The 22,364-nt window shown below is 35.8% G+C and overlaps 1 protein-coding gene across 1 annotated transcript in view; it reads left to right on the top strand.

Annotated features, from left to right (window-relative positions):
• Positions 1 to 22,364, top strand: part of Pclo (piccolo presynaptic cytomatrix protein) — a 423,596-nt gene that overhangs the window by 209,432 nt on the left and 191,800 nt on the right. Inside the window, exons 4-6 of the mRNA XM_047560916.1 lie at positions 809 to 1,498; positions 12,211 to 17,314; positions 17,676 to 19,690. Of these exons, the coding sequence (XP_047416872.1) occupies positions 809 to 1,498; positions 12,211 to 17,314; positions 17,676 to 19,690 (7,809 nt within the window). The remainder of the gene's footprint in view (positions 1 to 808; positions 1,499 to 12,210; positions 17,315 to 17,675; positions 19,691 to 22,364) is intronic.

Raw genomic sequence — 22,364 nt, forward strand, 5'->3', positions numbered from 1 at the left:
TAGGAAACTGTGTCTGAATATCACTTCCATTGATTTGGTGCAGGTGGTTTTGGTTTACACACTGAGAAGTAGAGATAACAGGAAATGTTTCAGATAGCAGATCAGAACATTCTGGGGAAAAGATGACAAAGAGTTTGAGCTATTACATTCTTTTTTGCTCAATTGCATGAGGAAATGTGATTAATATTAATAATAATGTTATTTTGTTAATTCAAATGTAGGTAGATATTTATGAACAAGTGGTTCTTAAAAACTGAACCTGTGCTTGTAAAGTTCTACTCTGATAGGCAGAAATGTATTTGGCCCATGCCAAGAAGATAGGAGATGATAGGCTAAATCCCACAAAGACTTTTGATTAATTGATTGTTAAAAAGAAAATTACTATAAAATATAATATTATTCAAATAAGTTTATGATGAAATTCTAATTTTTAAGACACCAAACTTAAAAATAATTTTTTCTAGCATACAGATTCTCCCCACCTCCAACCCCAAATATGGAGATTTCCCTGGGTCATCTTTAGTGTATTTTTCTTTCTCTCTGTTTTATATTTTGTTTTGCTTTCTCATTTATGGTGAGCATTGTGAACTGTTAATCTCTAGAGAATTTTGTCCATTTTTAGATTTCAAGTAGTCTGTACTCTTTTTTTAAAAAAAATCACCATTTCATTGCTGTAGAAAATAATGACCCACCTTCTTCATATACCAAAAAAAAAAAAAGCAAGTAGGCATTGCCAAATTTTCACCTATTTAAGTACACTGAAACAGATATATTATAGTCAATCTGTTCATTTTTGTTTTATTTGCAGATTCAAGAATGGCTTTGTTTAAATTGCCAAACCCAGAGAGCAATATCAGGACAGCTTGGAGACATGGGCAAAATGCCACCTACACCAGCAGCTACCAAAGCCTCCCCGGTACCTGTCTCTACAGAACCACCATCTCAGAAAACAGCAGTACCTGCCCAAGTAAAAGTGAAAAAGAAGGAGCCAGAAGTAAAAGCTGAAACTGAAAAACTTATTCCTGAAAAAGTAAAAGAAATACCTTCGATTGAAAAAATTCCTCCTAAGGGAACCACAGATCAAAAACAAGAAGAGAGTGAACTAAAGAAAGATGTTTCAACCCTTCAAGAAAAAAAGCCACCCTCCAAAGAAGAAAAGCCACTCTCAGAAGAAAAAATATTAATCCCCGAAGAAAAGCAGCCAACCCCTGAAGACAAGAAGTTACCCCCAGAAGCAAAATCACTGGTTATAGAAGAGAAAGAAAAACATGAGGTGCTCCAAACTGAAGGCCAGATTGATGAAGAAAAGCATGAAGGCAGAGTGTCTCCAAAGGTGGTACATGAAGAAAAGCAACCACAGGCCCAGATGGAAGATCTGCCACCTGGTACACAGGGTTTACCCAAGGAAGATGTTAAAATAACTGGAAAAACAAAAGAACAGGCACAGGCAGCAGGCATAGCAAAATCCGATCAGGTGGAACCTGGGAAAGAAAAAACAGTAAGTTGTATTTTCCTAACTTTGTATAGTTCTCTTGTGTTTATATACATATGCCAATATTTACAAAATGCACTAATTTTTACTAAATACACAAATTATTCAGTGATAATTACAGATATGAAGGCCTTTACACAGTGAATTACATATTCAGAGAAGTGAATTTTTTGCTGAAATGAACTTTTTAACTTTAGGTAGCTTAATCAAATTGACATAAAAAATAACTGATTTGTTTTTCTATCTCATGTCTATCAAATAATTTATCAAAATTATATACAGTGATATTTCCTATAGTTAGAAGTTACTCCTTTTCTTCACAATGAACTTAAAAGTTAGGATTACCTTTTAATATAAAATTATGTGTCTTTATATGTTTCTATTCATTTGGTCACTTGGCTTTGTAAGAGGCTACAAGTTTCTTTCCACTTGAAAGCCTTAAAAGGTATGATCAGCCATAAAATTATTGCCAAATGTACAAAAGAGGTGTGGCTAAAATCCAAAATAAAAAAATAATTTTAAAAATTCATCAAGTAGTTTATTTTAGTATTTATTCATGATTTTAATGTTATGTATTATTAGTAATTTTGTTCAGTATATCTAATATTGAAGAGTTATTTATAATCCAAGTATAATCTGGAATAATACATATTCTTTCTCTTTAGCAGAAACTTTTAAGGGTATCTCACTTACACAAACAGTTGTGTCATTCTTAGAGTAGTTCTGATGTTTTCAGAACTATGAAAGATCTTGTACCATCCAATTGAATAATTTAATTCACAGTAAACAGCAATGATATATAGAGAAATTATTTTATCAGTACTAAAGCTCTAACTAGAAATTATAGTCTATTACAACTCTGATTTATTTATTTATTTATTTTGTCTATAGCTATACCCTTCTCTAGTATGTGATGCACTGCACATTAGCTAAATAAATCTTGGTATTCCTGTGTTATATAAATTAAATTTATCAGACAGAAAAAAATAAAGCAGATGTAGTAAATTCTCCATTCTAATGACTAGCTCTAGCCATCGCTTCCCACTGTCTCTATTAGCTAACTGTTTTGCATAATTTAATGTTTTGTACTGATTCCCACTTTGGGAAACTCTCCATAGCATTCATGAACTCCTTTTTTTTTTTTTTTTCCATTTTCTTTCTGATATCTCCAGTAAATTCTAAATTGACTGTCTCTGTGATTTTTCTTTTGCCCATTCCGAAACAATTAAGTTTTTCTTGGGTTCTGTCTGCTTTCTCCCAGGAGAGCCACATGAACAATTCCTAAATTCACTCATGTTCCTTCTGCCTGAGTGTTAGAAGAGCATTTTCAAGTAACAGGTAGAAAGTTCCCTTCAAAGCTTTACTATAAATTCAAATTCAGTAGGTCTAAGTCTTATTCACTTTTCAATAGGAGCATTTTCTACTTCCAACATCCATTACTCACTTACCACCTGCTTTCCAGTTACTAATCTTCTGAGTGATCTGAATTCTTCTTACCTTCCCTTTGTTCTCTACATGGAAGTTATTACACTCCCCTCCATTAGATCCTAGTCCTAAGGACACTATCCTACTTACTGCTTTTGTTAGCCTCTGCTGATGATTTGGGTAATCTGATTACTAATCACTATGACTCCTCTTTCTCCCTTCTCTAGTATATAGTTTTCAGATAAGTATTTTCAGGGTTAACAATTTAAGTACATCACTCAAATACTCCTAATGATTCACTTTTACATTTTAAATGTAAACCCAAAAATATTTGAGATATTTTGTTAATGTACTCACTTTGCTTCCATTCTACACATTTATCTTTTTCTCTTTATTATTATCATTGCAACCTCAATATATGTGTACAAGCTGAATAGCTATATTCCAAAAATCCAAAATCTAAAATGTTCCAAAATAGGAAACTCTATGTGAGTACAGATGTGATGCTACAAATGGAAAATTTCACACCTGACCTCATGTATGGGTCTTAGTCAAAATGCCATCACATTAAAAATATTGTATAAAATTACCTTGGGGCAATGCATATATAAGGTGTACCAAACACAAGGTGTTTCATTATCTATATGCAGATATTCCAAATCCAAAAAAATCTGAAATCCAAAATACTTTTTGTCTCCAGCATTTTGTGTAATAAGTACTTAACCTGTATTTATTTATTCATAAATGGAATATTTGTACTATTTTACTACTATATTGTAAAACATTCACAATGAATATAAAATAATTCAGTGAAATAAACTGATCATCATTATCATATTTATTTAAATATACATATGTTCTCACATCAAAATATCATTAGAAATAATGTTTTTTAAAACTTTGAATACATATTAATATTTTTAAAAATCGTGGTCTAAAGTTTTATGTTAGAATTATTAGAAATCCAGCTTCAGAGTTAAACTGTAGTATAACTTATTTTGACTGTACATGGCTTAAAAATTGATAATTTTCACAAGAATATTCCAGAAGTAGCCCAAAACTTTTAAACACCAAATCTTGCTACCTGATTTCCATGTGTAGCTTTGGACATCAGTAATGAAAATAATGTGGAAATTCCACAAATAAATGTTACTTTTCACTAATTCTCATCATTTGTTCTTGTTAACTAATGGAAAGTGTGTTTTTTAAAAAAAAATATTTTTTAACAAATGGCTTTAAAAACCACTTTTGATTTCATTTGAGAGACTTTTAAACTTATTAAAATATTCCATTTTAAATTTTATTGAATGAGTAGATATGACAGCTTTTAAAAATGGAATGTCATTTTATGTAGCATAATAACATGATGATTTCAAAATATTTATCTTTAAAGAGCTGTTTCCATATCATAATTTTCTCATGGAGATAGGTAATACTTACATAATATACCTGAATATGTAACAGGTAGCATTTTCTGGTAACCAGTATTTACTTTCTTCCTAATTACCTAATAAGTAGCACATTGCCAATAACCATTTGTCATCACCAAAAACTTGGACAACTTTGGGATTCTTCTATTTTTATTAAAATTAATTAAATCTTCACATTCTGCAACTTTTACATTAATTTACCAGGAGGTAGTGAAGTTCTGTTAGTAAAATAATTTCATAGTTATTTTCCATCTCAGCACAAAATTTTAAAATACCTTTAAAATATAAAGATCTCATTTGTATGAAATGGACTACTTTAGTAACATTCTGAGTACTGTCCAATCCTGTCTTACTTATAACAGATATAGTAAATGAATTTTACATATACTGCTATTTGTATAAACTTTGCAACCCTGTTGTTTAAAAAAACAATTCAAATAAGAGAAACCACTCTTACTATTTAATATAGGGTTTTTATATGAAAACATGTATTATAGATATACATAAATGTGTAATTCACTGTGCTATATTCATGTATGTACAGAGGATAGTTTCATAAGTTTCATTCCACTGTTTCTCCTTTTTCCTCCCCCTTCTCCCTTCCCCTCAGTCCCCTGTTTGTATTCCACTGATCCCACTTCTAATTTCATGGGATTTCCCAACTCTTTTCTCTCCCTTAGAAAATAATTTGGTTTAGCTTTTGCATCTGAGAGAAAACATTCAACACTTGACTTCTGTTTCTGACTTATTTCACTTAGGGTAATGTTTTCCATTTCCATCCCATTAACTAGCAAATCCCAAAATTTCATTATTTTTTATGGTTGAGTGAAACTACACACACACACACACACACTCATATCTATGTATACATATGTAAACTTTCTTTATCCATTCATTGGTTAACAAGCATCTTGGCTGGTTCTATAACTTAGCTGTTGTGAATTGTGCTGCTCTAAACATTGATGTGGCTATATCCCTAGAACATGCTGATTTTAGATCCAGATATATACAAAGGAGTAGGATAGCTGGGTTATATGGTGGCTCCATTCCTAGTTTTTGAAGAATCTCTATACGGTTTTTCACTAATTAAAAAAAAAATAGAAATAAATAAATAGAAGAAAGCCTGGTATAATAGAGGAAAGGGAAATAGGGAAGAGGAGGTGAGGGAAAGGTAAAATACTGGGGAATAAACTGGAAAAATTAAATTTCATGTTTGCGTTAAGTATGTCAAAATGAACCCCAATATTATATATAACTATAATGCACTGATAAAAAATTGAAAATATACATGCACCTTAATTAAACAAATCACTTAATATTGAGGATGTTCTCATTGGTACATTTTTCCCTAGGTGCTCATAATAGTAATTCTTTAAGTATTTTATCATTTAAACAGAAATAGGGAATATTACCAACTGAGGGCTTTAGAAATATCCAGGTTTGATTAGAATATTCCCAAACCTCTTGCTACTTAATTTATTCCAATAAATTTTACACAAACCTGAAGTTTCTTCTTTGTTTCTTTCAGCAGTATTTGCCAGTAAAGAATGCAATTTGATTTGTCACTCTATTTTTTTCCACTTATTACTTTAGATATTTTTTCATGGCAGGAGAAAATGTTTTCCCAAATAATATGTGACTTTGTTTGTCTTTTAGTATCAAATAAGAAAATTCAAAAGAAGATTTCAAATGTTTTAAATTTAATTTCGTCAAATTTTGTAAATTATTGAAAAACTTATTTGCTGAAAATTATAAAGTTGCATGATGGTGTCACGGTAAACTGACTATAACTCCAAAGCATATGATGTATTTAGGGTAAGGTTTGTTATGTGCAATAATTAAAGTAGATACAGATTTCAAATAATTTTTCTGAAAACTATTTGGCTAACTTCATATCAGATCTATTTTTATTATGTTGTGTTACAAGCCAATTGAAAGCTTATAACAATATGAAAAGCATTACTTTCCTTAGTAACATGTTTCTTATATTATTAGTTTTATCAAGATGTGATTCTTTTGCAGGAATGTTTTCCTTACCACTTACCCATTATAGTTCAGTTGAAACTAGGTATTATAAACCACAATTCTGCTTAACTGAACCATAAACTGTAATATGGAGTTTATATTAAAAGAAGTGAATGATGATATATAATGGTTTGATTATGAAGGCTGTGCTCACAGCCACTGCACAAAATATCTTTTTTCTGTGACACTTTAAGCATCCTGCCTTTTCATTATTAAATTATCTTTTTTAGCAATTCCCACCACAATCTTACTTTGTGTAATTTTCAGATTTTACATATTTTATTGATTGATTTGTTACTTGTGTCATTCACATTATTATTATATGTTGTTTATATTTCTGGGTTGTTACATCATTTGGTTTCTTCATTCAGGCATTCAAAATGTGTTTGTCAGGTAGAATTAAAATTAACCTTGAAATACAATAATGAATTTGGAAAGTATACCTTTTATACTTTTTTATTTCAATTTAAAACTTTTTTTTATTTTTACAGACTGCATTTTGATTTATTGTACACAAATGGGGTACAATTTTTTGTCTCTATGGTTGTGCACAATGTAGATTCATACCATTTATGTAATCATACATGTACATAGGGTAATGATGTATCATTCTACCATTTTTTATATACCCTCTCATTTCCCTCCACATAATCTGAAGTTCCTCCATTCTTCACTCACCCCCACCTCCACCCCCATTATATATCATCATCCATTTATCAGGGAATAAAAAAGTCATGTTCCTACAGAATTCTGTCTTATATACTTAAGCAGAATACTATTAAAGTCTATACTTGATATGTTACACTGGATCAAAAATAAACTTTGACCAGGCTTTAGCGTGTACTTTCTGTTTCAAAATAACTGAAGGGTTAATATTCAAGTTACATATTGCTACTGTATAATCATATCACATGGGTATTAAAAATAATCACATTTTTGGTAGTAACAAAAACTCCCATATCACAGTGTTTGAGTGGGAGTATTAACATTTTTTGCTTAGGCCCAGTGAGTTTTCTACATTTAATATTTTTTCGAGTGTTTCAAGTACTCAGATTAGCAATTCATGTTAATATAAACTTTGTATAATAATTAAAGACCATTCTTTGTTTAATTTTAGACCATCCAAAATAAATGCCTTTGGGAAAATTAACCAAACACTTACTCTGGCCTTTTCTTTGCACACATTTATATATAATCTAGAATTCAGTTCTTATCCCCAAAAATATTCAGACAAAATTCTATTTGCCTCCAAGGGGGAAAACTAAAAGCTTCAACATTTGCAGACAGGGAACAGCCAAGTTTGATATTGAAAATGTGTTTTGGCACATTCTCCAGTATTAGTGAGTGCTTCAAGATATGCTGTCATCAGAAGAGTTTCAAATGAGGCTCAACTCATCACTGCTTTCCTCTGACTGGTCTGTAGTTCAATAAATGGTGGTGGCATGTTGGAAGGAAATTCTTCATTTTCTGCTTTTAGTTAGTAAACTTAAAAAATGAACCCTACCTTTAGAAGTTCTGAGTAATTGTTTTAAATGTACAGAATAGAAAGACTCAAGTCAATTCTATACATGGGGAAAATGTAATGTATAGTAAAAATAAAAGAGAAATAGAGTCTAATGCTAAATATTTTAAAAATACATAGAAAATGTTTTCCTCAGTGGAAATGAAAAATGAGGTTGCTATTTTTAAAAGCATTTTTAAATTGTACCTATTCTCACTGCCTACATCAAAGATGACAAAGAAAAATTTTATGCAAAAGAAACATACATGAATTTTTAAACTTACATAAGAGTTTACATAGCATAGGTTCTAAATTGTATTACATGTAAAAAGTGAAATACTTAATAAAAATGCCAATGTCTTGAATATTCAAATAATGAAAATAGATATGTTTTAAATCAGTGATATTTATACACACATGTATATGCATAAACATATCACATATATAAATATATAACTTACCAAAAATACCAGTTGAATCAATTCATGTTCATTAAATATTATGTTACTAAATAATTTAACGTTCTTTAAAATAAGTCCACCCACACACACTTTTGAAGCAACTGAGAAAAATTTCCCAATCTTTTGTCTTGTATCCTGAGGAATTTAGGAGAAAATGAGCTAAATTATGCCATCCTCACATAAATCCTTTGATCATATTCCTCTAGTTTGTAAGACTTCAGACACTTGTTTGAAGATGAATAATTAGAGAAAACAATATCTTACACATTATGTTTTGCGTTGCTCTCTGTTTCATCTACCATTTTGTATTGGATCTAATTTCCCCCATTAGACGATGTTATTAATAAAGTAGTGTTAAGCAGTATTGACTAGTTAACTTGCATGAGTACAGATTGTGCTATTTTAACCCAGATCTCTCACAAAAACAACTAGGTAGTACTGAAGGGTAGATGGATGGACGTGGATAATTACTTTAATATGCTAATCTCTGTGTATAAAGAACTTTAGTATGCCAATCTCTGTGTATAAAGGGTTAAAAAATTATTAGTTGCAGTTGTAAAGATGAATGTGTAGTTGTCTTAAATCCAAGAGGCAACAGACCTCGCTAGCATTTGCTGATGGTTCACAAGCTAACAATGTAATGAAGTAGAAGGACACTCTTAGGGGACTTCACACCTAAAGCTAGTTGGTGTGAGGAAAATTGACACTATTAATTTTTTGACATGTTCTGGTAAATAAGTAAATGACCTATTTTTCTTTCAGCCTAACACCTTTTGGTCAGCTAACTTGACTTCCTTATTTACCACTTCCAACATTTTGTCTTAGACCTAGACACCTGTAGAGCAAATATTTTACAGACTTGTCAGCTTATAGTGTGAAATAGGAAGAAGTCATTAAGGAAAGAAAAAATCATCACAGAATTACCACCTTAGGCAAATATGAATTGGATCCTGTGAAGAGTATGGAGGAAAGAGACCAGGACCAGGAGGATAAGTGGGTAGAACATAGTATTGAGAAAGAGGGAAAGCATGGACATATAGAGGAAAGTTTCCTAAGGAGGTGGTAGAGTAGGTATTTTGAAATTCTTGTTAGTTTTATCTAATATCTGTGACTTTCTTTGTTCACACGTGTATGTCTGGTCTAAATCTTATTTTTGTAAAATGTTAGTTGATGTTTTAGCCAGCTTTTTCACTGCTGTGACTAAAAGACCTGACAAAAATAATCTTACAGGAGGAAAAGTTTATTGGGAGCTCACAGTTTCAGAGGTCTCAATCCATAGACAGCTGCCTCCCTTCCTTGGGGCTCAAGGTGAGGCAGAACAACATGGAGGAAAGGTGTGGTGGAAGAAAACAGTTCATATGATGATCAGGAGGCAGAGAAGGATTCCAGCTGTCAGATACAAAATCTGTACCTCAAAGGCATACCCCAATGAGCCACCTCCTCCAGTCACACCCTATCTGCCTTCAGTTACCACTCAGTTAAGCCCATCAGGGGATTAATTCACTGATTGGGTTGAGGCTTTCATAACCCAATCATTTCTCCTCTTCACCCTCTTGCATTATCTCACACACGAACTTTTAGGGGACACATCACATTCAGACCTTAATAGTAGAGTCTGCAGAACCTATTGAATAAAACTATAATTTCTCTTGTATTACACTGAATGAATTGTCAGAAATAAGAGTTCATTTCATTCATAAAATGTGTATATATGTAATTTAAAAAAATTTTTTAGTTGTCATTGGACCTTTATTTATTTATATGTGGTGCTGAGAATCGAACCCAGTGCCTCATACATGCCAGACAAGTGCTCTACCACTGAGCAAAAAACCCCAGCCCCTATATGTAGTTTTATTGACTTGTTATATTTTGCAATATATATATATATATATATATATATATATATATATATATATATGCACACACAAAATAAAGAATATAAATGACACTATCAAAATTGATTGTGGAAGATCATAATCAATGTTCTGTTTTTCTCCAGGAGCTTAGGTAACCCACTCCCACAGTAGTGTTGTTTACTGAGTCAGTGAAGGATCAATGTCACTAACTGAAGCAGCCTAGAAAGCATATTGGACTAAAAAAAATTTACTATGACATGACATGAAATGTGATGATATAGGAATGTCCCTGAACTATGACCAAACAGAAACCTTTTATTAGAAGGTTGCTTCACCTTTGCTTGCTTCTTCAATGTGTGGCTCCTAAAATAAAGGAATTATAGTGAGTTGAGTGCTCAATAGCACTGCTACAGTAGTCTCACTGTTTCAGATAAGCATTGTGTGCTTAGAAAGACATCAGAAATGAGCCAGGACAGTTCTTTGGTAGACCAAAGAGTTGCAATTGCTTTTTACATTAAAGTTACTAAGAATCTATATGTATTTATGAATTGATTTATTTTATAAATTCTACAAAACCTTTTTACCTAATGTGCTCAGGATATGTTGTTAACCATATACAATAAAGATTTATATTGATGAAAATGAATGTAAAGCGAGTATTAAGCCAATAGTATTTATATTTGAGAACTCTACAGCTAAGAAGATGAAAGGAAGGAGAGGGAGGTGGAGGAGGAGGAGGTGGAGGAGGAGGCAGGTGGGAGAAAGAGAAAAGGTGTTTTGCATGTCTGTTAGTACAACCTGGCAAGTGTTCATTTGAGCTGTGGACAGATCAGAAGAGCCTAGACCCACAAACCTACTGACAGTGTCTGGGTAGTTCATGGTGTAGACCTAGTGAAATGGAGATGCCTCCCATGCCAGGTTGAGATGCAGTGTGCTCTTGTGCAGCTCTTCCTCTAACCCTTTCCTTCCATAGGACTGTGGGCTATCGTGACATCCTCTAAACATGGACACTCACTGGATCAGTTCATGGGTATTTTTAATTAGCAAAATCTTTATGCAAAAGGTCTGTATGTTTAACATTTTCATTATAGGGCTCTCTGATTCTTCAACTAAAACTGTTGGCATGACATCATCATAGCACAAGAAAGCAGCCAGATCTAGACTGAATTGTGTACTGTGTCCTGGGTCCCTGGAAAGCCCATGTTCCCACTCACAAAATTATTGTATTGGTTGAAGTTATCTGCATTCAGGATAAAACACCAATTAATTTCAAAATCAAATGATATAAGCAGTATCCGTGAAACAACATTCAAGTAGGATGCTGGAAATAACATAAATTGAATATTTCTCTTTAGCTGAACTGATGAATCCAATAACTAGTGCATGATTTTTTTTTTCAAAGTTTACAATTTCTAAACATTCATTCCAAATGATATAGAGTAATAATATTAACAATGCCAAGTATACATAATGTTTTATAGCTTTCCTTTGTAGGAGGCACATGTAGTATTGTTATGTGATTTGCTTATTTTGCTAAGTAAATTTTCTATCATCAGTATAACTTGAAGTCAGATACAAAGTCTGTTCTTTCTTCTCCTTTCCCTGACCTCATAATCCAAAGTTTAATTATGTCAGTGGCAAAGTAATCATTAAAATGTGTCTTCACAATTTGAATTTTATCCCAAAGTAAATATACAGGAAGAGAGAGTAAATTTGAAGGATAATGAAATTGAAATGTAAAAGGGTAGAGTACTAATGAAAGAAAATAAAATACCATTATAAATTATCATGTAAATTAAACTTAGTAAAAATAAAACTAACCTTGATCAGTATGTATCAACTATTTTTCATTTTTTATTCTCATTTCAACTTTTTTTTTTAATACTGGCTTGTGGTTATATAGTTGAAAAGAATTTCCATGATTATTCCTCAGTTCTTAATAGCTATTTGGGAGTAATGGAGAGGCCATGTATTGAATTTAACCATGTTAAGTTTTCCTGTATCTTTTCCTTTCTGTTAGGAAAAGGAAGAGGACAAATCAGACACCTCAAGTTCTCAGCAGCCTAAAAGCCCACAAGGCCTGAGTGACACGGGATATTCTTCTGATGGAATATCAGGTTCACTTGGTGAAATTCCAAGTCTTATTCCAAGTGATGAAAAGGATTTGCTTAAGGGACTCAAAAAGGACTCTTTTTCACAAGAAAGCAGCCCTTCTAGCCCCTCAGACTTAGCTAAGTTAGAAAGTACAGTCCTGTCCATTCTGGAAGCTCAGGCAAGTGCACTTGATGAAAAGTCAGAAAAGAAAGCACAACCCCATGAGGTTTCTTCAGAGCAGCCTGTGGACCAACAGAAAACTCAGATTTTATCAGAAACACTGGAAGTTACTATTCCAGAAGAGGAGCTCAAGGAGAGTCAAGAAGAAAAGAAGGAAACTTCAAAAAAGGATAGCCAACAAGCCATTCCTTCCAGTAAGGACCGTAAAGAAAAGTCTGAGCTTTTCGATGATGTAGCTGCGAGAAGACAACCCTATGATTCAGTTGAAGACAGTAGTGAAAGTGAAAACTCACCTGTTCCACAAAGAAAACGGAGAACTAGTGTTGGCTCATCCAGCAGTGAAGAGTACAAACAGGAAGACAGTCAAGGGTCTGGGGAAGACGAGGACTTCATTCGAAAGCAAATCATAGAAATGAGTGCTGATGAAGATGCTTCTGCTTCTGAAGATGATGAATTCATTAGGAACCAGCTCAAAGAGCTGAGTAGTATTACCGAGAGCCAGAAGAAGGAGGAAATGAAGGGGAAGGGGAAAACTACTGCAGGAAAACACAGACGACTGACTCGAAAAAGTAGTACAAGCTTTGATGATGATGCAGGGAGGCGTCATTCATGGCATGATGAGGATGACGAGACGTTTGATGAAAGTCCGGAGCTGAAATACAGAGAGACTAAAAGTCAGGAGAGTGAAGAACTTGTAGTTGCTGGAGGAGGCGGGCTCCGTCGATTTAAAACAATTGAACTGAACAGCACCATAGCAGATAAATATTCGGCAGAGTCATCACAGAAAAAAACAACTTTGTATTTTGATGAAGAGCCAGAATTGGAAATGGAAAGCTTGACAGACTCACCAGAAGACAGGTCCAGGGGAGAAGGGTCTTCTAGTCTTCACGCTTCCAGTTTCACTCCTGGTACATCTCCTACATCGGTGTCATCACTTGATGAGGACAGTGACAGTAGCCCAAGTCACAAAAAAGGAGAAAGCAAACAGCAACGCAAAGCCCGGCATAGATCACATGGTCCTCTTTTACCTACCATTGAAGATTCTTCAGAAGAAGAAGAATTGAGAGAGGAAGAAGAATTATTAAAAGAGCAAGAAAAACAGCGGGAATTAGAACAGCAACAACGAAAGAGTTCTAGTAAGAAATCTAAGAAAGACAAAGATGAACTTCGAGCTCAGAGAAGGAGAGAAAGACCAAAGACCCCACCCAGTAATCTCTCTCCCATAGAAGATGCTTCTCCAACGGAAGAATTACGCCAAGCAGCGGAAATGGAGGAGCTCCATAGATCTTCATGTTCTGAATACTCACCTAGCATAGAATCAGACCCAGAAGGTTTTGAAATAAGCCCAGAAAAAATAATTGAAGTACAAAAAGTTTATAAATTGCCCACAGCTGTGTCTTTATACTCTCCAACAGATGAGCAATCTATTATGCAGAAAGAAGGTGTTCAAAAGGCATTAAAAAGTGCTGAGGAGATGTATGAAGAAATGATGCATAAAACTCACAAATATAAAGCTTTTCCAGCTGCAAATGAACGAGATGAAGTGTTTGAAAAAGAGCCTTTGTATGGTGGGATGCTAATAGAGGATTACATTTATGAATCTTTAGTAGAAGATACATACAATGGATCAGTAGATGGCAGCCTGCTAACAAGGCCAGAAGAAGAAAATGGATTCATGCAGCAGAGAGGAAGAGAGCAAAAAATTAGACTCTCAGAACAGATTTATGAAGATCCCATGCAGAAAATTACAGATCTCCAGAAAGAGTTTTATGAGTTAGAAAGTTTGCATTCTTTTGTGCCTCAAGAAGATATTGTTTCAAGCTCTTACATCATTCCAGAAAGCCATGAGATAGTGGATCTGGGTACTATGGTCCCTTCTACCAGTGAAGAAAAAAAACTATTAGATGCTGATGCTGCCTACGAAGAACTCATGAAGCGGCAACAGATGCAGTTATCACCTGGATCCAGCCCCACCCGGCCCCCCATAGGTGATGACATGACAGAGATGACAGAGTCCACCATGGACTTTGACAGGGTGCCAGATGCATCTTTGACATCAAGTGTTCTCTCAGGAGCATCTCTTACAGATTCAACCAGCAGTGCAACACTGTCTATTCCAGATGTTAAAATAACCCAACACTTTTCAACAGAAGAAATTGAGGATGAATATGTAACTGATTATACAAGAGAAATTCAAGAAATAATTGCCCATGAATCACTGATTTTGACCTACTCTGAACCTTCAGAAAGTGCTACATCTGTCCCACCCTCTGATACACCTTCACTCACATCATCTGTTTCTTCAGTTTGTACCACAGATAGCTCCTCACCCATTACTACCTTGGACAGTATAACCACAGTTTATACAGAGCCAGTGGACATCATAACGAAATTCGAGGATTCTGGGGAAATTTCTTCATCAACATACTTTCCAGGCAGCATTATAGACTATCCAGAAGAAATAAGTATATCTTTAGACCGAACCACCACACCAGGAGGTAGAGCTAGAGCTGATCACGTTGTGATTTCCTTATCTGATGCAGTACCTTCTATCAGAGAATCTGTAGAAACTAAACCTGAGGAACCAACTGCTGAAACTACTTCCACTGACTTATCTATATCTGAAAAAGAGATAGTGAAGAAAGCCAAGAAAGAAACTGAGAATGGAATGATTCTGGAAGTTTTGGAAGCTTATGAAGATAAAACAAAGGAGTCTGAGGCTGAACTAACAAAAATTAGCATATCTGAAGCTACGTTTGACCAACCACCTTCTTCTACAATAGCCCTTCCAATGAAGGAGCAGCTTTCATCTGCATACTTTATACCCAGAGAGATCTTTGGTCAGGAAAAGCCTCCATCTCAGTTACCATCTGGCAGTCCTTCTGTTTCCTCTCTCCCAACTAAATCTCGTCCATTCCTACGAAGTTCTTCTTTGGATATATCAGCACAACCTCCTCCTCCTCCTCCCCCACCTCCCCCTCCTCCACCACCACCACCTCCTCCCCCTCCTCCTCCACCTCTCCCACCACCAACCTCACCTAAACCAACTATTCATCCTAAAAAAAAACTGACAGTTGCAGCTCCAGTGACTCCAGCTATTCCAGCTATACCTCTGGCTGATGCTGTGACTCCTATAGACACCCCAGCTGTTCAGAGGGGTGATGAGTTACCTGTAACAAAAATATGTACCACTGCACCTCCTCCTGTCCCTCCTAAGCCTTCTTCAATTCCATCTGGACTTGTATTTACACATAGGCCTGAGCCAAGCAAACCTCCAATTGCCCCCAAACCAGCACTTCCTCAGCAACCAGTGACTACACAAAAACCAACAGATATACATCCCAAACCAACAGGTCTGTCTTTAACTTCCAGTATGACCTTAAATTTAGTGACTTCAGCAGATTATAAATTGCCTTCCCCTACCTCTCCACTTTCCCCACACTCTAACAAATCTTCACCAAGATTTTCCAAATCCCTCATGGAAACCTATGTGGTTATTACATTGCCATCTGAACCTGGGACTCCAACAGATTCTTCAGCTAGTCAAACAATTACCAGTTGGCCCCTGGGATCACCCCCAAAAGATCTGGTTTCCATTGAACCAGTGTTTTCTGTAGTTCCGCCTGTGACATCTGCAGAAATGCCAAGTTCTTCTCAACAACTCCTATACATTTCAGGAGCTTTGGAGACATTTTCTGCTGCTCCTGTTGTAACATCGTCTTCATTTCAAGGAGCTCCAACTTCACTTACACAGTTTCTCGCGACTGAAGCCTCCAAGGCTGAGGTTTCAGTTGCTAGAAGTACAGCCCCTAGTGTTGGTCCCAGCAGTGTTTCTATATCAATTCCTCCAGAGCCTCTTGCTCTAGATAGCCTACATTCAGAGAAGCATCAGTACAAGGAAAATGAAAAGTTGCAACTTGTTGGTGATGTCATTGATTTGCGTACAGTACCAAAAGTAGAAGTTAAAGCAACTGAAAAATGTATGGATCTTTCTGCTTCTGCAACAGATGTGAGGAGACAGACCACATCAAGTGAAGTTTATGGGAGACAGATTAGTGCTGTCCAACCTTCTGTTATAAACCTCAGTGCAACTTCATCACTTGTGACACCAGTATCTCTGGACACTGAGACAGTGACTATTGCCACATGCACAGCTACCACAAGTTATACTACCATCACTGAAAGCTTAATGGGTATAGAACAAGCAATGACAGCACCACTCCAGCTTACTAAATCAAAGCATGCCGAGTCCCCATACAGAATGCCAATTGGCCAGGCCTTTGCTGCAGTTAGGGAGGAAGCGCCAATCAACTTATCTCTAAGTACTTCAGCACATGCAGTAACATCGGCCATCACAAAACCTGTCACTGTGCCTCCTGTTGGTGTCACAAATGGATGGACTGATAGTATCACATTGCAGGGGATCACTGATGGGGAAGTGGTGGATCTCAGTACAACAAAGTCTCATAGAACCGTTGTAACAATGGACGAATCCACTTCAAGTGTAGTGACCAAAATAATAGAGGATGATGAAAAACCTGTAGATTTGACTGCAGGAAGAAGAGCGGTGTGCTGTGACATGGTTTATAAGTTACCTTTTGGAAGGAGCTGTACAGCACAGCAGCCTGCAACTACTCTGCCTGAGGATCGTTTTGGTTATAGGGATGACCACTATCAATATGATCGTTCAGGGTCATATGGTTACAAAGGGATTGGTGGAATGAAACCTTCTATGTCTGACACTAACTTAGCAGATGCTGGACATTTTTTCTATAAAAGTAAGAATGCTTTTGATTATTCTGGAGGAACTGATGCAGCAGTAGATCTAACTTCAGGGAGAATTACTACAGGTCAGTATGATGTGGCAACAGACCTTTCCTTGAAATATCATTATGGTGTTCCTCATCTCATTTCAGGATGAAAATGCGGTCCCCATTCCGATTTTGTTACTTTTTCTCTTTCTTTGGATGTTTTGGCAACATATTTTGGAGTACATGTGCGCTTTTGTTTCTTCAGTTTTAATTTGTTCTGCCCAGAGTCACCTGCATGTGCCTGCATGTTCAACATTGCTTTTAATTCGCACCTAATTAGGTTAACCTATGGATTTGCATGTGGTCCTATTCATTATATTCATCAAGATGAGAGGGTTTTCATACCCAAAAAGCATCATTTATTCTGAGAACTGGACTATAACTCTACCCTGTATTTCAGGTGAGGTAATGGATTATTCAAGCAAGACTACAGGTCCATATCCAGAAACACGACAAGTCATTTCAGGAGTTGGAATTAGTACCCCACAGTATTCCACAGCAAGAATGACTCCACCTCCAGGACCCCAGTATGGTGTGGGCAGTGTTTTGAGGTCATCTAATGGTGTTGTCTATTCTTCAGTAGCAACTCCGATCCCCTCCACCTTTGCCATCACCACACAACCTGGCTCAATTTTCAGCACCACTGTGAGGGATTTGTCTGGTATTCATACAACTGATGCAGTGACTTCATTAGCTGCCCTGCACCAGAGCCAGCCAATGGCTAGATCATATTTCATAACAACAGGTGCATCCGAAACAGACATTGCAGTAACCGGTATTGATATCAATGCCAGTTTGCAAACAATTACAATGGAGACTCTCACTGCTGAGACAATAGATTCTGTTCCCACTTTAACCACAGCATCTGAAATATTTTCTGAAATGGTGGGAGATGAAAGCACCCTGTTAATTGTCCCTGAAGAAGACAAACAGCAGCAACAACTTGACTTAGAGCGTGAGCTTCTGGAACTGGAGAAGATTAAGCAACAACGCTTTGCTGAGGAACTGGAGTGGGAGCGTCAGGAAATTCAAAGATTCCGAGAACAAGAAAAGATCATGGTTCAAAAAAAGCTGGAGGAGCTACAGTCTATGAAACAGCACCTTCTCTATCAGCAAGAAGAAGAGCGGCAGGCCCAGTTCATGATGAGGCAGGAGACACTAGCCCAGCAGCAGTTACAGCTTGAGCAGATCCAGCAGCTGCAACAACAGCTTCACCAGCAGTTAGAGGAGCAGAAGATTCGCCAGATCTACCAGTATAATTATGACCCTTCTGGGACTGCTTCCCCACAAACTACTACAGAGCAGGCAATTTTGGAAGGTCAGTATGCTGCCCCAGAAGGTGGTCAGTTTTGGGCAACTGAAGATGCAACAACCACAGCTTCCACTGTGGTGGCCATTGAGATACCACAGAGCCAAGGATGGTACACAGTCCAGTCTGATGGTGTCACTCAGTACATTGCCCCACCTGGCATCCTGAGCACTGTCTCAGAAATACCACTAACAGATGTTGTTGTAAAAGAGGAAAAACCACCCAAAAAGAGAAGTTCTGGAGCTAAAGTCCGGGGACAGTATGATGAGATGGGGGAAAACATGGCAGATGATCCCCGAAGTTTTAAAAAAATAGTGGACAGTGGTGTACAAACAGACGACGAAGATGCTGCTGATCGGAGCTGTGCAAGTAGGAGAAGGAGAACTAGAAAGAGCGTGGATACCAGCGTCCAAACTGACGATGAAGATCAGGACGAGTGGGACATGCCTGCCCGATCGAGGAGAAAGGCTCGTGTGGGGAAATACGGTGACAGCACCGCAGAGGCTGACAAGACCAAACCCCCTTCCAAAGTCTCCAGCATAGCGGTCCAGACAGTAGCAGAGATATCTGTGCAAACTGAACCAGTTGGAACCATAAGAACACCTTCGATACGAGCTCGAGTGGACGCCAAGGTAGAAATAATTAAACACATTTCAGCACCTGAAAAGACTTACAAAGGGGGCAGTTTAGGATGTCAAACAGAAGCAGATTCAGACACACAAAGTCCTCAATATCTGAGTGCCACATCTCCACCCAAAGACAAGAAACGCCCAACACCTTTAGAGATTGGTTATTCATCTCACCTTCGGGCAGATTCCACACTACAGCTGGCTCCTTCCCCTCCCAAATCTCCAAAAGTCCTTTATTCACCCATCTCACCACTTTCATCAGGCAAAGCCTTAGAATCAGCCTTTGTACCTTATGAAAAACCCCTCCCTGATGATATAAGTCCACAGAAAGTACTGCATCCAGATATGGCTAAAGTTCCCCCAGCAAGTCCTAAGACAGCCAAGATGATGCAGCGTTCTATGTCTGACCCCAAGCCTCTGAGTCCAACAGCAGACGAAAGTTCCAGGGCTCCTTTTCAGTATACCGAGGGCTTCACGGTAAGCGTGATTCTTTTTAGTTAGAAGACAATGGATGAATTGATGTTAATCATGTGTTTGCAGACCTTAGAAGGTAAATAAAGCTCATGGTAATTTAGAAATCTAATACTAAATGTCAGGGAAGACCATGGCATTGGAATTTGAGGAAAAAATAGAAAAGCATTTGTTAAAAAACCAAGGGAAGAAAACATATTTTGTGAGGCAAAATGAGAGGTTCTTTTTTTTCTTTCGGTTTTGTTGTTTTGGGACGATTTTTCATTTGTTGGTACCAGGGACTGAGCCCAGGGGCACTAACCACTGATCCACATCCCTACCCCTTCTTAATATTTTCTTTGGACACAGGGTCTCGCTGAGTTACTTAGGGCCTCACTGAGTTGCTGAAACTGGCTTTGAACTTGAGATCCTCCTGCCTTAGCCTCCCAAACCTCTGGGATTATAGTTATGTGCCACTGTGCCCAGAGAGAAGTTTATTATTTTATGATTTAATGAGATTGAATGTTTTGTTCTAATATCAAAATCTCTCAAATATCAATTGTAAATTAATTTCAGTGAGTATTCATTTCTAAGCATGATGGAATAAACGTCAACTATAAACAGATTTGGCAAAGGATGACCATAAGTTTATATGCTAAGTACTAAAATTCATTAATAGAAAGGTTCATGGAGACCATCTGGTCTGTCTCCTCTTCTTTCAGTCAGAATGTTTACATTAAAAGTCTTAGAATGTTTACTATTCAAAAGAGAGCATTTCTTGGACTGGTGGATTGAAAGAGTAATATAATCATCATACTTCATCCCTGCTTATTTAATATCTGGAAACTTTGTTACTCTAACCTCAAGTGAGCCTTGGTCTTAGTGCTTATAGAAGCAAAAAGAATTTATAGGTTTGTTTGAATAGTCGAGATTATTTTAAAATGTTTACATATGCTTCAAGGGAAAACACATAGATGTTTTAGACATATTTGTGAAAATATCACAATGAGAATTTTGTTAATAATCAGTTATAAAAGCAGCCATATTGTATGTAAGAAAATCCAATGTGTAGCTATTTTAGAAGGTGACTGATAAGCATAGTAGTTCAATTTAAAAAAAGTGTTCTATTCAAATTAAGAGATCCCCTTTATGCACTAGTTTCTGAACTCTAGGTCTTTAAATCCTAAAGCTTCTAAATAGGTTTCTGTGATAATGCCATATTTTAATTGGTCCATTTGTGTTAAACATTGGCCATCATAATATATCACTATGAGTCTCTTTGTAGACTCATATCATACATATGATAGGTAGTCATATTACTAAATTAAAATTTCTAAATTTTCTAATTTTTAATGTAATTTTGCTATTATGTTCTTCTTTATCAAACAATATATCTTAGAAGTAAGAATGTCATCATGTGAGATTCAGAGACCATAACCATAGAGTCAGGGAACAATTGGTGCATTGAGATTTTATCCAGTTTATAGTTATTTTATCTATGGTTTGTTTATGGAATTAAATCTATGGGGAGTGATTTTTAACTCAGTTATAATGTGTATTTATTTTTATAGTATTTATTTTTATAGTTTTATCCTATACATTCTTTTAATGAGTTGTGTCAAAAATTTTGAAATATTTTTACAGTATTTAAAAGTAATGTTCATATTTCAAAGTAATATTCCAAGCATTTATCATTAGGAAATATGCTCTTAATTCAAATGCACTTAATTAAAGAAGAGATTCAAGTTACCAATATTTTTCCTGACAGTATTCACTTTGGATTTGGCAGTGTACAATAGGGTAATGCAGGTTACACTACTGATTGTGTAAGCAATATTGATTAACTATTTAGTCATAGAAGAAATTGAGTAAAATTATTAAATAATACCGAGTGTGAAAAATCCTAGGTGTATTGAGCTTTGGAATACAATTCAATAATTCTTCTAGTTGGTCAAACTCAATGCATACTTTAATGTGGACTAACTGTATACAAAGTCAGATTTATAGTGTTATTGCATGAACAAAGTAGGCCACTTTATAGACAGGCAGAGATTTTTTTTAGCATTTTAGATACTTTGAATTTAAGATGTGAATTTTTAATTTTTATACAAATGTCCAGACCTGCTTTTAAACCATTTTAAAGTAAATTTCTGAATTGTAAGTATGGATTACTAGATATTAATTGTACTGAGATCTTCCTAAGTGGTAGTCAAAGTAATGTAACTTTAAGTAGTCTAGCTCAATAATTTACAGATTGTATATTTTCACAGACCAATAAAGTTGGAGGGTGAAGGAATTAGGATTTATTAGGCATTAAGATAAGACAGTAACACATATAGTATACACATAGTGGAAGATAAATTTTATACTATAGGAGTTTCTGTGTTAACATCTCCTTTTCCCAAAATGTCAGGAAAGGCTCCAAGAGGAAGTTCTGGGCATGAAGGTTGTACTCTGTATTGTACCATGATGAGAAAAAATTGAGTTCATTCTAAATAGAGGCAATAAAATGTGCAGAGGTTCACAGTGATAATGTATATACAGCAAAGAGGAGGAGAAAACGGTTTACTGTAAATGAAACTGGTATGCTGAGGGAGGGTCAGATAGCAAGGGATATAATTTGGGTTTCACTTTCCTTGACCCTGACAGCCTGGTCCAGGACCACAACATTTTTTATTTACTATGTCCTATCCCCTGGACT

The sequence above is a fragment of the Sciurus carolinensis genome, chromosome 8 (assembly GCF_902686445.1).
Source record: "Sciurus carolinensis chromosome 8, mSciCar1.2, whole genome shotgun sequence".
Lineage (NCBI taxonomy): Eukaryota > Metazoa > Chordata > Mammalia > Rodentia > Sciuridae > Sciurus > Sciurus carolinensis.